This window comes from Geotrypetes seraphini, chromosome 5 (genome assembly GCF_902459505.1).
Source record: "Geotrypetes seraphini chromosome 5, aGeoSer1.1, whole genome shotgun sequence".
Taxonomy (NCBI): domain Eukaryota; kingdom Metazoa; phylum Chordata; class Amphibia; order Gymnophiona; family Dermophiidae; genus Geotrypetes; species Geotrypetes seraphini.
The window spans coordinates 116,281,728-116,298,376 of record NC_047088.1 but is presented as its reverse complement, the minus strand read 5'-3'; the positions used below and the strand labels follow the sequence as shown (position 1 = coordinate 116,298,376).

Sequence of the window (16,649 nt, the reverse complement as noted above, 5' to 3'; positions counted from 1 at the left end):
GCTCACTCCAGGTTCATCCACTAGTGGGTGTAGCACAGGCTAAGCAGTTCCTTAAGGTGTGACTGGGATTGGAGCCAGACTGCATGCCTCTGCCAGGTACCCAAGGGTGGTGGAGATCACCGGCTGTAGTGGTCGGGCCGGTGGGGTAGTCAGAAGACTTGAAATCCAGCTTTCCAGCTTCCTGATGCTTTATATCTCCCTACATGCTGTTCCAGCATTGCCTACAACTTCTCTCATACAGCACAATGGAACAGTGAGTAAGACTGACAGCCTGTTTTAGCAATTTAAAGGGCTTTTAAAAAGGGGTTTGGGGTTGGTTTCCCTGCATGCCCTACCCCTCCTCATCTCTAAAATTCCAATATCGCCATTTTTTTTAGGGATTCCTGTTCCTTTCCTGGGCTATTTTAGTGTAAAATTGGCACCTGTGGTGACCATCTTGGATTTTTCTCGATTTGAATAAAACTATATTTTTTATTGTTAGGAGCTTCATTTTTGCTCCAAACTTCACAGATGGTCTCCACAGGTCTGGATGGGATGGATTCATGCCTCGTTTGCGGCAGATGGCTGTCAGATGCGCATCCATGTTCCACATGTGTTGCGGCCCACAAGGGGGGTGAAGTTTGACAGATTCGATGTGGGGGTGACCCTGCTTGAGCCTTCTGCCCCAATTTTCATGAAAATCACATCTGGGGGCTTGTGAGAGAGCACTGGCAGCATATTGGTGAAACACAGGTGCGGTTCTGGAGAAAAGACTCAAATCTTCCAAGCACTCTAAGTCTCTCGTTGCGGGAGACCTTTTTCCCCTGGAATTTGTGAATATGCTCTATCAGGCATACGTAGTTAAGAAGTCTATGCCTGCAGTCACCCCACCATCGTCTGGGCCGTGCATGGGGACTACGCCTCCGCTGGACCCAGGTCTTTCGCTTTGTTTCCTGCTAGAGACCCCAGAGCGGAAAAAGGTGATGCCTGCGATAGCATTGGGAACTCTCTCGATCCCTCTGCGTTTTCAGGAAGGTTTGGCGGCATCTGCAGATGTGGAAAATCTGGTGGAGCTTTGCGATTAGGATCCATGTGGGTCCCAGGACCTGGCTGACAATCCCACAGTACACATGTTCTTCAAACCTGCTCATCTGGAGGACCTCATTACGAAATCTCTTCTGGAATTAAAGCTGCAGCCGGATCAGCCGGTCCAGGTGAAATGTTCTCTCATGAGTGATCAGAGACCGCTAACTGCCTCCTTTCCAGATAACCCCAATGTGATTCATATCCTGGCAGAGATTTGGGACATTTTGCAGCATTCTCTGCAGCATCGACACAGCGTTTTTTAAAAATAGTGGGACAGGCTGCAGGCTTAGGACTAGACATCGAGAATAATCCGGTGCCATCTACTGGGCTTCTATTATCTGAAGAAGGCTAATATAGCTGAAAAACGAACCGTGTTAGGGTCCAGTTCAGTTTAGAAAGGATTATTTTATGCCTGCCTCATTTTATGAAAATATAACTAGAACCAAGACTTCTCAATGAATGAATCAAATAGTGAAACTTAAATATGAATGTAAAATAAACCAGTTTTTCACATACACTCAGATTTGTGTAATCCGACCAAGAGCCGTGGCTCCCATAGCCGATCCCACCTTCCCATCACTGTGTACGACTTTGCTATACAAACAAGTGAATGAGGCTTCGTGTTCTATTGATTATTAACTTTGTTCTCAATGGCAATAAGAGGAAAAATCACTCCACTTAGCTTTAAGATGTATTAGCAGGTCCCGACATGGATCATGTTTCGAGGGTCTGTTTCAAGGAACCCAAAGGAGAAATGCAAAACTTCAAATGCCAGAGAAATAGTTGCTATGTGATTCGGACAACAACTTGTGTTCTAAAAATGAAAATATAAATAACAGTCCTTAAAACATGCACTTCATACTGCTATAATGTCATATTTGAAGTAAAACTCTAAACAGGCTGCATAGAAGAAAGGTATTTGAAACAGTCTCTTCTAATTGTTCATTACTGTGGCGGCAAACAAATGCCGGTTTAAATGTCAAAATGGAGTGTGATGATGCAGTTCCGCATTAGGGCGGAGCTACATGGGGATCAGCTGAGCTTTGCTGACTTATTCAGAAATGCCGATTGTTAAAAAACAAGCTTGACTGTCAGAAGAGGGAAAATTATTTGTTGCGTCCACTAGATGGAGCTGTATGCAAGAAAACAATACATACAAGTATACAAGTGAAACAATATATACAAAAGGGAAAAGAGGGAGGGGGGAGAAGGGGGACTTGTCTGATAACAGAACTCAGTTTTTGATTCAACTTGCACAGATAGCTCTAAACTATAACTTTTCAGTTTGGATCAGATTTTTATATACAAGTGAAAGGCACGGCTAAGGGAGCCCAATTGGCCCCCTCTATCGCATGCCTTTATGTGGCTAGTTTTGAACAGAAATTCCTGTATCCTTCAGAGCACTATCATAATATTGTATGTTGGAAGCGTTACATTGATGACATTTTTGCGGTCTGGGTAGGCACTTCCACAAATCTTACTAATTTTTTGCAATGGATCAACTCTTGTGATCCCAACTTACAATTCACAGCATGTTCTCACCACACACAAATTTCATTTTTAGATATATGAATCACTCTTCACAATGGTTCCTTAACAACCACCATACATAGGAAACAGACAGATCGTAATAATCTGTTACGGTATGACAGCTTTCACCCTAAGCATTTGAGAGACAACATCCCTACAGGACAGTTCCTCAGACTTAAAAGATTGTGTTCTACTGTAGAAGAATTCGAGATTAAATCTCAAGATCTCACCACAAGATTTTTAGAACGTGGTTATCCAGGTCCAGTTATCAAGAAAGCGTACAAAAGGGCCTCCAATGTTTCTAGAACAACTCTCTTAGTTCCACAACAACATCATCCGGAATCTTCAATAGTATGTGTATTGCCTCATTCCAAAAATGCCAATTACTGGTGTCAATGATGTGCACAAGTGGCGTGTACTTCTAGGTACATGTTCCCACTGCCAAATGTATTATTAAATATCACTAGAGCAAAATGCAATACCACCCTGAATTTCAAGACCTTCCAAGATTTGCGTTCTCTAAAGGACCGAACTTGAGACAACAGCTAGTCCGCTCTCAGTATATTTCAACAGGACATTCTTCTGTACATCATGGACACCGACCATGTGGTCATTGCAAGTACTGCCAGTACAGTGCTCCTCTTTCTGAGTTCGTCCTCCCCAATTCGGCAAAAAAGAAAGCCAAGTTCATGTCATCTAACTGCAATACCCAGGGTGTAGTTTATATTATTCAATGTCTTTGTATGTTACTCTACATAGGTCAGACGTCTCGTCACATCAAGCTGAGGATTGCTGAACATCTCAGTAAAATTCGTACTAACAAATTGGAAGCCCCCTTAGACAAGCACTGGTTAGACAAGCAACACTCCATTGAAGACCTACGTTTTTCAGTTTTGGAAGTGCCCCTATTATTGAGGGGCGGTGATCTCTCCCGGATCTTATGGGCTAAGGAACAACGTCTGATTCTTAAACTTCACACTCTACACCCTCAGGGTCTCAATAGTAAGACTGAATGGCAAGCATTTTATAGTTAACTATTCCGCTTCATTTTTGTCTATATTTGCTTTTGTATTTTTGCTTTTTTCAATTCAAGTGCTTTTGTCTAGTTTACCTTTGTTTATCTTTTTTTATTGCACATTTAGATTCCCCCCCTTTTCCCCCCTCCCCCCCTCCCCTTCCCGTTCCCCTCTCCCCTCCTCCCCATCATCCTCTCCAAACTAGATTACTGCAACGCCATCTACTTAAATCTATCAAAAAAAAGTATTCTAAGACTCCAGCTAATCCAGAATACTGCAGCCAAACTGATCTTCTCAAAACGCAAGTCTGACCATGCCTCCCCACTCCTTGCCAAACTTCATTGGCTCCCAATAATCTCCAGAATCCATTTTAAATGTTCCTGCCTGGCTTTCAAGATCATTCACGGAATCCTGCCTCCTCTTATCCCACTGTCTTTCAACTCCTCCAGTCCCGACTCCTCCAGAACTGCCCAAAGGCTTAAACTAGCCTTCCCCTCTCCACGCGGCATCCACTATTCAGGCAAACTGGGAAAATCCCTTCTTTTCAAAATCACAGGTCTTTGGAACGACCTCACCACCCCGCTGCAGAACCTGAGCTCCCTTCAGTTATTCCGCAAACAACTGAAAACCTGGCTTTTCAGCAAATTGTAGCTCTATCCTTCCCCCCTTTCTCTCCCCCCTTCTACACATAAGTTCATGTAATCCTTTTTCTTCTTCTCTACCCACTATTTTAAGTTCTTGTAAACCGTGTCGAGCTCCATTCTCATGGAGATGATGCGGTATATAAACTTAAGGTTTAGATTAGATTAGATTAGGTATGTATTGTTTCACTTGAGGACGTTTTCTTGCATCCAGCTCCCTCTAGTGGACACAATGAATAATTTTCCCTCTTCTGACAGTCAAGCTTGTTTTTTAACGATCAGCATTTCTGAATAAATCAGTAAAGCTCAGCTGATCCCTACGTAGCTCCGCCCTAGTGCGGAACTGCATCATCACAATCCATTTTGACATTTAAACCGGCATTTGTTTGCCGCCACAGTAATGAACAATTAGAAGAGACTGTTTCAAATTATGGCAAGTACCCTTCTTCTGTGCAGCCTTAGAGTTTTACTTCAAATATGACATTATAGCAGTATGAAGTGCATGTTTTAAGGACTGTTATTTATATTTTCATTTTTAGAACACAAGTTGTTGTCCGAATCACATAGCAACTATTTCTCTGGCATTTGAAGTTTTGCATTTCTCCTTTGGGTTCCTTGAAATAGACCCTCGAAATATGGTCCATGTTGGGACCTGCTAATACATCTTAAAGCTAAGTGGAGTGGTTTTTCCTCTTATTGCCATTGAGAACAAAGTTAATAATCAATAGAGCACGCAGCCTCACTCACTTGTTTGTATAGAAAAGTCATACACAGTGATGGGACCGTGGGTTCGGCTATAGGAGCCATGGCTCTTGGTCGGATTACACAAATCTGAGTGTATGTGGAAAACTGGTTTATTTTACATTCTCAATATTCATATTTAAGTTACACTATTTGATTCATTCATTGAGAAGTCTTGGTTCTAGTTATATTTTCATCATTGATTTTGACCTCTCACTTTTGCATATTTTATGAGAGCTTTTTCCTCACCTCTTATTATTTTTGACTTTGCCTCATTTTATGTACATGATATATGTATTATGTTGATATATGATTTTTTAATAAATTGTCCTCACAGTAGTTTGACTTTGTGTCCCTTCCCACTCTTTTTTGGTTTTATATCCCGCACGTGTGGTTGTGACTTTTTCCTTTGTACTGTGTGATACATAGATTTGGGATAACCCAGAAGGCCCCTTGAAATGCGCTCAGGCCATGGCGAAGCTTTACCCCATGGCGGTTGGTTTTATCAAGTGCTTTGCTTCACTGAAGATGGATTCAGTTGTAGCTCAGGTCACCAAGCATACTTCCCTCCCTACTGATGGAGGGTTGGTCCTGAAATATGTTCAGGACAGGTGTGTGGATTTCAATCTTAAACGCCTGTTTGATTCAGCTGCAGCTGGTATCAAAGCGGCAACAGCCTTGTCCTTCATTGTTGTGGCGTGCCACTCCAAACTACGCCATGATCCTGATACTGTGGTGCTGCATGATTTGGATTTTCTCATCTCCGGGATGGATTATATGGCTGATGCCTTATATGATATGTTGAAAGTTTTCGCTAAGCTGAGCGCTTGAGCAAGTTGCCCTTTAAGGGACAGCTTCTGTTTGGCCAGAGTCTAGATGACCTTATGGTGAGTGTACAAGGCCACAAACCTAAGGCTATGCCAGGGAACAGGTTCCGTCCCGCCAGGAGTTCTGGGCATTCTAATTTTCATCCGTTTCAACGTTCTCACTGATCGCTTTACATAAAATTCTAAGTGATTTACAATTAAAATAAGGGGGATACAAGTAATCATATAAAACGTGCTGAAAGACAAAGACTTCAATTAAGGACTGTAACATAGGGAAAAGGGACAACTACAATTTTTATAGTAAAGAAACATATAAGGTAGAATGAGAGGAGAGGGAAGAAAGCCTAAAGTGAAAAGAGCAGAATGATGTTTAACATTGCGGAAGTATGTCCGAGTTAGAATTCGAAAGCGTCTTTAAAAAGAAAGCCTTTTTGCCTGCCAAGATGTTAATATTGCCTACCAAGATGTTAATATTTGATTTTTATTAAAATTGATTTTCTAAGCTGCAGCACCTCCGGTTCAGATAACGTGGGCTAAATCACTGATAAATGATTTCCTTGAGGTTTGTTAGTTGAGCATTTTTTGCTGTTGTATGAAATTGATATACCTGTATGTTTCATAGTTTATTAAAATTTTGATTAAAGACTAATGATAAGATTCAAAGCATTGTATATTAAAATAATACTTGAAAATTAAAAGAAAGGGGGAATTAATATGAAAAAACCTAGACAAGACCTACCATGGACCAAGCAAACACAACATAGGGTAGAATAGTAAACAGGAGGAGAGAAGGGAGAAATACAATTTTGAAGATAAAGAAAACAGAAAAGGAAAAAACATCAGGGAATAAAGGGGGTAAGATAAAAGATGGTAAGATATCAAAAGTGTTTAAATTACTCTTAGGCATCTTTGAAAAGGAAACATTTTAAACTGCCCTTAAATTTATCTATATTTTATTCCGCTATGATATGTTATGGGAGGGAGTTCCAGATTGTAGGAGCCTTGACAGAAAAAAATAGAGGCACAGCAGGTACCGATAGTTTTTAACGAGGGGACGTTGAGTGTGTGTTTAGAGGCGGATCTTAGAGTTCTAGGAGGCTTGTATGGAATCAGGAGTCTATTGATGAATGCAGGATTGTTGGTCTTTTGAGATTTGAAAGTTAAGAGAACAATTTTATACGTAATCCGATGAGGAATGGGTAGCCAATGTGCCTTCTTTAACAGGGGAGTGACATGATCATATTTTTCTGAATTTATAATGATTTTAATAGTCATATTTTGGATCAATTGAAGACGTCTAATATCCTTTTGACATAACCCTTTGTATAGCGAATTACAATAATTGATGTTTGTTGCTCTTTGAATCATTATGAATGTTTTATGCTGTAAATTGCTTAGTTATAGGTGGGTGATCACCTGGGTAGTAGCGATCATCAAACGGTTTGGTTTGATATAACGGCTAAAGTGGAGAGCGGCCGCACGATACTTAAAGTCCTAGATTTCAAACGTACGGACTTTAATGCAATGGGAAAGTACCTGAAGAAAGAGCTGTTAGGATGGGAGGACATAAGAGAAGTGGAAAGACAGTGGTCTAAGCTGAAAGGAGCGATAAAAATGGCTACGGACCTTTATGTGAAGAAAATCAATAAAAACAAGAGAAAAAGGAAGCCGATATGGTTCTCCAACCTAGTGGCTGAAAAAATAAAGGCGAAAGAGTTGGCGTTCATGAAATTTAAAAAAACCCAAGAAGAGGAGAGCAGAAAGGACTACAGGGTGAAACTGAAAGAAACCAAGAGAGAGATACGTTTGGCGAAGGCACAGGTGGAAGAACAAATGGCTAAAAATGTAAAAAAGGGAGATAAAAATTTTGATCTACCAACAATAAAATTAAAAAAAAACACAACGCACACTGTATGCATACAATTGTTAATTATCATTCCTATTCCGGGGTTTTTTCAAAGAGGTCAAAGCAGATGACTCTATGTACTGTCACCTCAGTAACAACCATACAAAAATAGACAAATACCCCCCTCCCTTTTTACTAAACCACAATAGCAGTTTTTAAGCGCAGAGAGCTGCGCTGAATGCCCAGCACTGCTCTCGACGCTCATAGGCTCCCTGCGCTAAAAACCTCTATTGCGGTTTAGTAAAAGGGGACCATATTGTAAAATATAGAGAGCAGATATAAATTCAGACACATTTTGATCACTAAATTTAAAATAAAATCATTTTTCCTACCTTGTCTGGTGATTTCATGAGTCTCTGGTTGCACTTTCTTCTTCTGACTGTGCATCCAATCTTTCTTCCCTTCTTTTAGCCTGTATGCTTCCTCTCCTCCTGACCTCAATCCCCCCCCCCAACGTTTTCTTCTTCTCTCCCTGCCCTCTCTTTCTTTCTCTCTTCATGCCCCCTTTCTTTTTTTCTGTTTCTCTTCTTTCCTTCTGTCTCCCTGCCTGCCCTCTTTCTCCCTCCCTGCCCTACCCAAAGCCACTGCCACTGCCGCTGCCATCGGATAACAGGCCCCCAAAGCCGCCTGCCGCCGGCCAAGATCTCCCTGCTTCGGGCCCACCAGCATTCCTCTCCCCGATGTCAATTTTGCCGTCGGAGAGGAAGTTCCGCTGGCCAGAACTTCCTCTCCGACGGCAGAATTGACATCGGTGAGAGGAAGGCTGATCGGCCCAAGATCGACTTATTGAGAGAAATGCTGCCGGGTCCTGCCTTTGAGGAAACAGAAAGTAGGCAGGACCTGACGGCAAGAAGAGCAAATCGCAAGCTTCACTGATCTGTCTCCCGCTTTAGCCCGCGAACAGGGCTCTAACATGTACGTGCCGGCTTCCCTTCTCTCCCCCTCCCCCCCGGACATAACTTCCGGTTTCAGAGGGAAGCGAAGGGAAGCCGGTACAAGCACATGTTAGCCCCCGGAGCATAAGTTCTCCAAGCTGTTTTTTTTTTTTAAATGTTGAGCAGCGGAGGCAGCAGCAGAATTCAGGAGCAGGCCAGTCAGGAGGGGAAAAAAGAGAAGGGAACCCGCTCTGCGATCGACTGGCGGTCGCCTGAGCGAGCGACCTGTCGATCGCGATCGACGCATTGGGCACCCCTGGACTAGCATGTCCTACTTGCTAATCTTGGGATGCATGGAATCAGCAGACAGGCATTGCTGTCCACAAACTTTGAACCTGCTTATGGCACTGGCATAAATGATAAGTATAGACAACTCACCAGGTCGTGCAGGTGCAAGGCCGGAGGATTAGGACTTTGATGGGAAGATAGGACTTCGATGAGAAACCTAGGGGGCAAGGGGGCCCCTTCTGGTGATTCAGGCAGGTCATGACCTGTTGGGCCGCCGCAGGGGCGGACTGCTGGGCGGGATGGACCTGTGGTCTGACCCGGCAGAGGCACTGCTTATGTTCTTATGTTCTTATAAGGGGCTATTGGAAGCTGCCAGATGGTCTTCTGCTGTGCTTCTTCTAATTGCTTTGAGCTACAAGACAATTTTTTTTCTTTCCTCTATAGGATTTCCTCTTTAAGATTTTTTGTTCTCCCTGACTAGCAAACCTCAAATTTAAGCAGTCCTGGGGTGGCAATCACAGGATGGGGGAGAAGGATGACTGCAGGGTAACATTCATATTCAAAGGCTAGAAAAGGCTGTAACTATTTCAACTCTTCAACTGCAGATGATAAACAAGAAATATGATTCTTCTTGTTCTTTTCCTTTTTAGATTCCTCAACAGCCTGCAACTATCATCCAGCAATTACCTCCACAACAGCCTCTCATCACACAGATTCCCCCTCCACAACCCCTTCCACCCATCCGATCTGGCAGCATTAAAGAAGGTGTGTTCTAGCCTGAAATATGATAGTTTTGTGTTGAACTCATTGATGGGGATGAAAGCTGTAAACACACACATACACATATATATATTAACGGGTGCTAGAATAGATGTGTGTCTTTCTTTCTTTCTCTCTCTCTCCTTGGCCGCTGTCTGTCTGTCTTTCTTTATTTCGGTCTCTCTCCTTGGCCACTATCTGTCTGTCTGTCTTTTTTTCTGTCTCTCTCTCTCTCCTTGGCCACTGCATGTCTGTCTGTCTTTTTTTGCTGTCTGTCTCCTTGGCTGCTGTCTGTCTGTCTGTCTTTATTTCAGTCTCTCTCTCTCTCTCCTTGGCCACTGTATATCTGTCTGTCTATTTTTGCTATCTGTCTCATTGTCCGCTGTATGTCTGTCTGTCTTTTTTTGCTGTCTGTCTCCTTGGCCGCTGTCTATCTGTCTGTCTTTATTTCTGTCTCTCTCTTTTCTTGGCCGCTGTATGTCTGTCTCCATGGCCACTGTATGTCTGTCTGTCTTTTTTTGCTGTCTGTCTCCTTGGCCGCTGTATGTCTGTCTGTCTTTTTTTGCTGTCTATCTCCTTGGCCGCTGTGTGTCTGTCAGTCTTTTTTTGCTGTCTGTCTCCTTGGCCGCTGTGTGTCTGACTGTCTTTTTTTGCTGTCTGTCTCCTTGGCCGCTGTATGTCTGTCTGTCTTTTTTTGCTGTCTATCTCCTTGGCCGCTGTGTGTCTGTCAGTCTTTTTTTGCTGTCTATCTCCTTGGCCGCTGTGTGTCTGTCTGTCTTTTTTTCTGTGTGTGTCTCTCTCTCCTTGTCCGCTGTCTGTTTGTTTTTTTCTCTCTCCCTGGCCCCCTGTCCTTTTGTGTGTGTCTTTCACTCCCACCTACCTGTCTTTCAGTGTGTGTGTCTCTTTTTCTGTCTATCTGTCAATGTCCATGCCTATCTGTTTATCGTGCCCCTTCTCCCACCTACCTTTTTGTTTTTTCTTTTTTAATCATGTTTTATACAGTGGAAAGGGCAACCGGCGCACTATAACCGCTGCAGGATACAGGAAACCGCCATGCGCGCATGCGCCGAACGCACCACACGCTTTAACATTTCTCTGCCGCAAGTTTTAACATTTCTCAGCCATGGAGCTATGGATCACGCAGGTAGGAGTGTGCATGCGTGCTTAGGGTTTTATTATTGCCTAGCGTTGAAGTGTCAACCAAGGCAAGATTAACTCTTTGATGGGTCCTATGCATACAAGTACAATTATTAAACACCACAAATGTGAACATAAATACTTTAGATTTAGAGTTTAATTACACTGCATTAATATATAGATTTAAAAATATCCACAGACCACAGCATGCACTCTCTCCTTCTCCATTCTAAGACCTCTTATATGGGTTGAGGCAGCAGTTGCAACTGATAAAACCTTGCATAGGCCTCACCCTAAATCTTGGGTCCCTAGATAATTAATCTATATTGCTTATGCCTTAATATAAACTGGTATCACTGGACAAAACCCATATGCATATACCATGTTTTCTTGAAAATAAGAGGGTCTTATATTAATTTGTGCTCCAAAAAACACACTAGGCTTATTTTCGGGGAATGTCTTATTTTTTTTTTTCCATGTACAACAATCATCTCTCCCTTCCTCTTCTCCACTCCAAATCTTCCTCTTTCCTTTCTCTCCTCCCCTCCCCCCATGTGCAGCATCTTTCCTCGCCTCTCACCCATCCCCTTGTGCAGCAGCTCCGAGGCCTCAAAAAACAGCGACAGCGCTCTGAACAGGCTGCTTCATGTCTTTCCCCGCTGGGGCTGGGCCTTCCCTCTGTAGTGTCTTTCTATCCCTCCCTCCAGTCCCTCTGTGCAGTGGAACCCCACTGACTTTCCCACTATGAGCCTGACATACCTTCACTCCAAAGCCTCCAAAACAGCAGCAGCGGCAGCACTCTGAACGGGTTGCTTCGGGGCCTTCGCTCTGCTGTGTCATTGATGACGTCAAGTGACGTGGCAGAGGGAAGGCCATGAAGCAGCCCTTTCAGAGCGCTGCCACTGCTGCTACTTTGGAGGCTTCGGAGTGGAGGTATGTCAGGCTCATGGTGGGAGGGTCAGTGAGATTCCGCTCCACAGAGGAATGGGAGGGAGGGATAGAAAGCTGCAGAGGGAAAGCCCGGCCCTGGCAGGGAAAGATGTGAAGCAGCCCGTTCATGCTGCTGTTTTTGGAGGCTTGGAGCTGCTGCACAAGGGGATGGGTGAGAGGTGGGAAAAGATACTGCACATCGGAGGATCAGGAAAGAGAGAAGGAATGAAGAATTGGTTTGAAGGAGAGGAAGAGAGAGGGACAAATCAGGCAGCACTAGTGTCAGGGATGGAGTCGGAGTGTGTTGGGGTGGCTTCAGGGGTCGATCTTAACTAGGGCTTATTTTGGGGATAGGGCTTATATTAGGAGCATCTTTAAAAATCATGTTAGGGCTTATTTTCAGTGTAGGTCTTATTTTTGGTGAAACATGGAATGATAAGCAATTTGCACTTTGATTGCACTCATCTTGTAGGATAAATTTCAGATTTCTAATACACCATAAGACCTTTGGTAGTTTATAGTTCAACTAAGGGTAAAGAGTCAAAGATTTGAAATACTGCTTTCCTGTGGGTACAACCAAAGTGGTTTACATATACAGTCAAACCTCGGTTTGTGAGTAACCCGGTTTGTGAGTGTTTTGCAAGACGAGCAAAACATTCTTGCAAAATGTGTCTTGCAAACCGAGTGACTCGATTTGCGAGCACCCCTCGATAACCGGCATCGCTCCCCCCCGCTCGCAAAGGGCCCCCTCCCGCTCGAATCGGCACCCCCCTGTGAGAACAGGAACCCCCCGCCCGACCAACTTTAACTCATCCCCCCTTTGGCACCGGCATGCAGCCCACAAGTGCCGGTGCCGCTTGAAGATCTTCTTCCCAGTCTCTGCCGGCTTTGAGCATGCATCTGCGCATGCTCAAGCCCTTCTAATTCTCCCTCTCGCCGAGAATCTCGCTATAGTGCCAAGACAATATTCAAAAGCACTTATGATTAGTTATGTGAATTAATGCATAATTGATTGTTTATCAGCTGATTTTAGAGTGGAAAAGAGGGGGACTCTTATCTACATATATCAAATTCTTAGAGAACTTATTCTCAGCTGCGTACTGATTATGGGTGGCCTCATTTGGATATTTTTTCATATCTTCAATTACGATATTATGTATCTTCACTGAATTCCTGTAAAAAAATTTATGAGACTTTGTCAGAGGTGTTTTGGTTAGATGCTTAGTTGATAGTACCTTTAAAATATTTTAAACATTCTAAAGAACGAAGCATTGGGAAAGGAAATGAAGACAAGAAAATACCAGGATCTAAATTGCATATATACTAATGCAAGGAACCTAAGAAACAAAATGGGGGAATTAGAAGCCATGGCCAATGCAGAGGACATAGACATAAATGGAGTCTCTGAAACGTGGTGGAATGAAGAAAACAAATGGGATACAGCATTGCTGGGGTACAAGCTCTATCGCCAGGACAGGTCAGGACAGAAAGGAGGTGGAATAGTCCTATATATAAAAGAAAGCATACAATCGAGAAAAATGGACACAGCAGAGATGACCAACAAGCTGGAATCGCTATGGGTTAAAATACCGGGAAGGAAAGGGCCTGAAATAAAGATGGGCCTATACTATCATCCACTCGGGCAAATCGAAGATATCGATGAAGAAATGGAAGCTGAGATTAAGCGAGAATGCAAAAGCGGTAACACGGTTATTATGGGAGACTTCAACCACCCCGGGATAGACTGGAGTCTTGGAAGCTCAAAATGCGCTAGGAAGATAGAATTCCTGGAGGCTATACAAGATTGTTTCATGGAGCAGCTTGTTAGAGAACCAACGAGAGGAAATGCCACTCTGGATCTAATCCTAAATGGGTTAAGGGGACCTACAAAGGAAGTAGAGGTAGTGGAACTGTTGGGAAACAGCGATCATAACATGATCAAGTTCAAGGTTGAGGTAGGAATACTGAAAGGAAAGAGAACCATAGCGACAATTTTCAACTTCAGGAAAGGAAGCTACGAAGCAATGAGGGAAATGGTAAGGAAGAAACTTAGGAACACTTCCAAAAAATGGCAAATGGTAGAACATGCCTGGTCTTTTCTTAAGGACACGGTGAGTGAGGCGCAAAATCTGTATATCCCCAGATTCAGAAAGGGGTGCAAAAAGAGTCGAACAAAAGACCCGGCGTGGATAACTAAAATAGTGAGGGAAGCGATAGGCAATAAGAAAAATTCATTCAGGAAATGGAAAAAGGACAAAAACTGAGGGGAACTGGAAAGAGCACAGGAAGTATCAAAAAGAATGTCACCGAGTGGTTCGAAAAGCCAAAAGAGAGTATGAAGAGAGGCTAGCCAGGGAAGCACAAAATTTCAAACCGTTCTTTAGATATGTTAAAAGGGAAGCAACCGGCTAGGGAGGAGGTGGGACCGTTGGACGACGGAGACAGAAAGGGAGTGGTGAAGGAGGAGAAAGAAGTGGCAGAAAGACTTAACATGTTCTTTTCATCTGTATTTACAAACGAAGACATACCGGAACCTGAGTAATTCTTCAATGGAAATCAAGCAGAAAAATTAACATCCATGGAAGTGAGCCTTGAAGATGTGCGCTGGCAGATAGGAAAACTAAAAACTGACAAATCCCCGGGTCCGGACGGAATCCATCCAAGGGTTCTAAAGGAATTAAAGGAGGAGATAGCGGAACTACTGTAGCAAATTTGCAATCTATCCCTGAAAACAGGCATGATCCCGGAGGATTGGAAGAGAGCCAACCTTACGCCCATCTTTAAAAAGGGTTCAAGAAGTGACCCGGAAACGACAGACCGGTGAGTCTGACATTGGTCCCGGGAAAATTGCAGAAGCACTGATAAAAGAAAACATCGATGAACATTTTGAAAGAAACGAACTTCTGATAACCAGCCAACATGGTTTCTGCAACGGGAGATCATGCCTAATGAACTTATTGCACTTCTTCGAAGGAATTAACAAATAGATAGACAGAGGATACCCCATAGACATTATATATCTAGATTTCCAAAAAGCCTTTGACAAGGTGCCCCATGAACGCCTACTCCGGAAACTGAAGAACCATGGGGTGGAAGGAGACGTACATAGATAGATCAGAAACTGGTTGGCGGGTAGGAAACAGAGGGTAGGAGTGAAGGGCCAATACTCGGACTGGAGGAGGGTCACGAGTGGGGTCCCGCAGGGCTCGGTGCTTGGACCGCTGCTATTTAATATATTCATAAATGATCTAGAAATAGGGACGAAGTGTGAGATAATAAAATTTGCGGAAGACACCAAACTATTTAGTGGAGCTTGGACTAAAGAAGACTGCGAAGAATTGCAAAGGGACTTGAACAAACTAGGGGAATGGGCAACGAGATGCAGATGAAGTTCAACGTTGAGAAATGTAAAGTATTACATGTGGGAAACAGAAACCCGAGGTACAACTATACGATGGGAGGGATGTTATTGAATGAGAGTACCCAAGAAAGGGACTTGGGGTAATGGTGGACATGACAATGAAGCCGACGGCACAGTGCGCAGTGGCCGATAAGAAGACAAATAGAATGTTAGGCATAATCAAGAAGGGTATTACAACCAGAACGAAAGAAGTTATCCTGCCATTGTATCGGGCGATGGTGCGTCCGCATCTGGAGTACTTCGTCCAATATTGGTCGCCGTACCTTAAGAAGGATATGGCGATACTCGAGAGGGTTCAGAGGAGAGCAACACGTCTGATAAAAGGTATGGAAAACCTTTCATACGCTGAGAGATTGGAAAAACTGGGACTCTTTTCCTTGGAGAAAAGGAGACTTAGAGGGGATATGATAGAAACTTACAAGATCATGAAGGGCATAGAGAGAGTAGAGAGGGACAGATTCTTCAAACTTTCAAAAAATAAAAGAATAAGAGGGCATTTGGAAAAGTTGAAAGGGGATAGATTCAAAACAAATGCTAGGAAGTTCTTCTTTACCCAACGTGTGGTGGACACCTGGAATGCGCTTCCAGAGAGCGTAATAGGGCAGAGTACGGTACTGGGGGTTCAAGAAAGGATTGGACAATTTCCTGCTGGAAAAGGGGATAGAGGGGTATAGATAGAGGACTGCATAGGTCCTGGACCTGTTGGGCCGCCGCATGAGCGGACTACTGGGCACGATGGATCTCGGGTCTGACCCAGTGGAGGGATTGCTTATGTTCTTATGTTCTAATGAATTGCAGATAAATTTGCAAGGTACTCACCTTAAACGTTTTTTGCAATTGCTGCATGGTTTATTACCTGCCATTTCTTATTTTGAGATGAGATACAAATTTCATTGTCGCTTATATATGGTACCTTGGAGAGCTTAGAGAGCAACGATCATATCCGTGGGTTCTTATCTGAAATGTGGTCACATCAAAGCGACATTATCTTATATGTTTTGGGAATGTACTTTAATTTGCAGTTTTTGGTCGGAGGTTTTTTTCCAAAGTCAGTAATATGTGACAGGTAAAATAGCATTATAAGAGTTATAGCCTATTTTGGATTTTTGATATTCAACACCAGATACCTAAAGGCTAGAAATGTGTTGTTTTTTTTTAAAGAGTGATTCTTATGGGATTAAAAGCTATTCTCTACTTATGAATAAGATCTACAGGTCTGACTTATGGTCATTGGAGAGCTCGTATGTTACATCTTGTGTTCATGAAGGCTATGTCTGTTTCTGATTGGGATATGAAACAGGGTAAAATGTTACTCATGATTTGGCAACCATTTTTAAGGAGGAGGAATATTTGTCTATTTTTGTATAGTTATTACTGAGGTGACATTGCATAAAGTCATCTGCCTTGACCTCTTTGAAAACCCACGGAATATGAATGATAATTAACATTTTCTCTGTGTACAGCATGCTTTGTGTTTTTAAAATTTTATTGTTGGTAGAGGGAGGGGAGCTGC

At 43.0% G+C, this 16,649-nt stretch overlaps 1 protein-coding gene across 4 annotated transcripts in view; it reads left to right on the top strand.

The window, feature by feature from the left end:
- C5H21orf58 (chromosome 5 C21orf58 homolog) overlaps positions 1-16,649 on the top strand; it is a 328,538-nt gene that overhangs the window by 235,452 nt on the left and 76,437 nt on the right. For 2 of the 4 annotated variants that reach the window (XM_033947054.1, XM_033947053.1), the window contains exons 5-6: positions 9,540-9,654; positions 10,651-10,792. In XM_033947054.1, the coding sequence (XP_033802945.1) occupies positions 9,540-9,654; positions 10,651-10,792 (257 nt within the window). The remainder of the gene's footprint in view (positions 1-9,539; positions 9,655-10,650; positions 10,793-16,649) is intronic. The other 2 variants (XM_033947056.1, XM_033947055.1) reach the window with 1 other exon arrangement.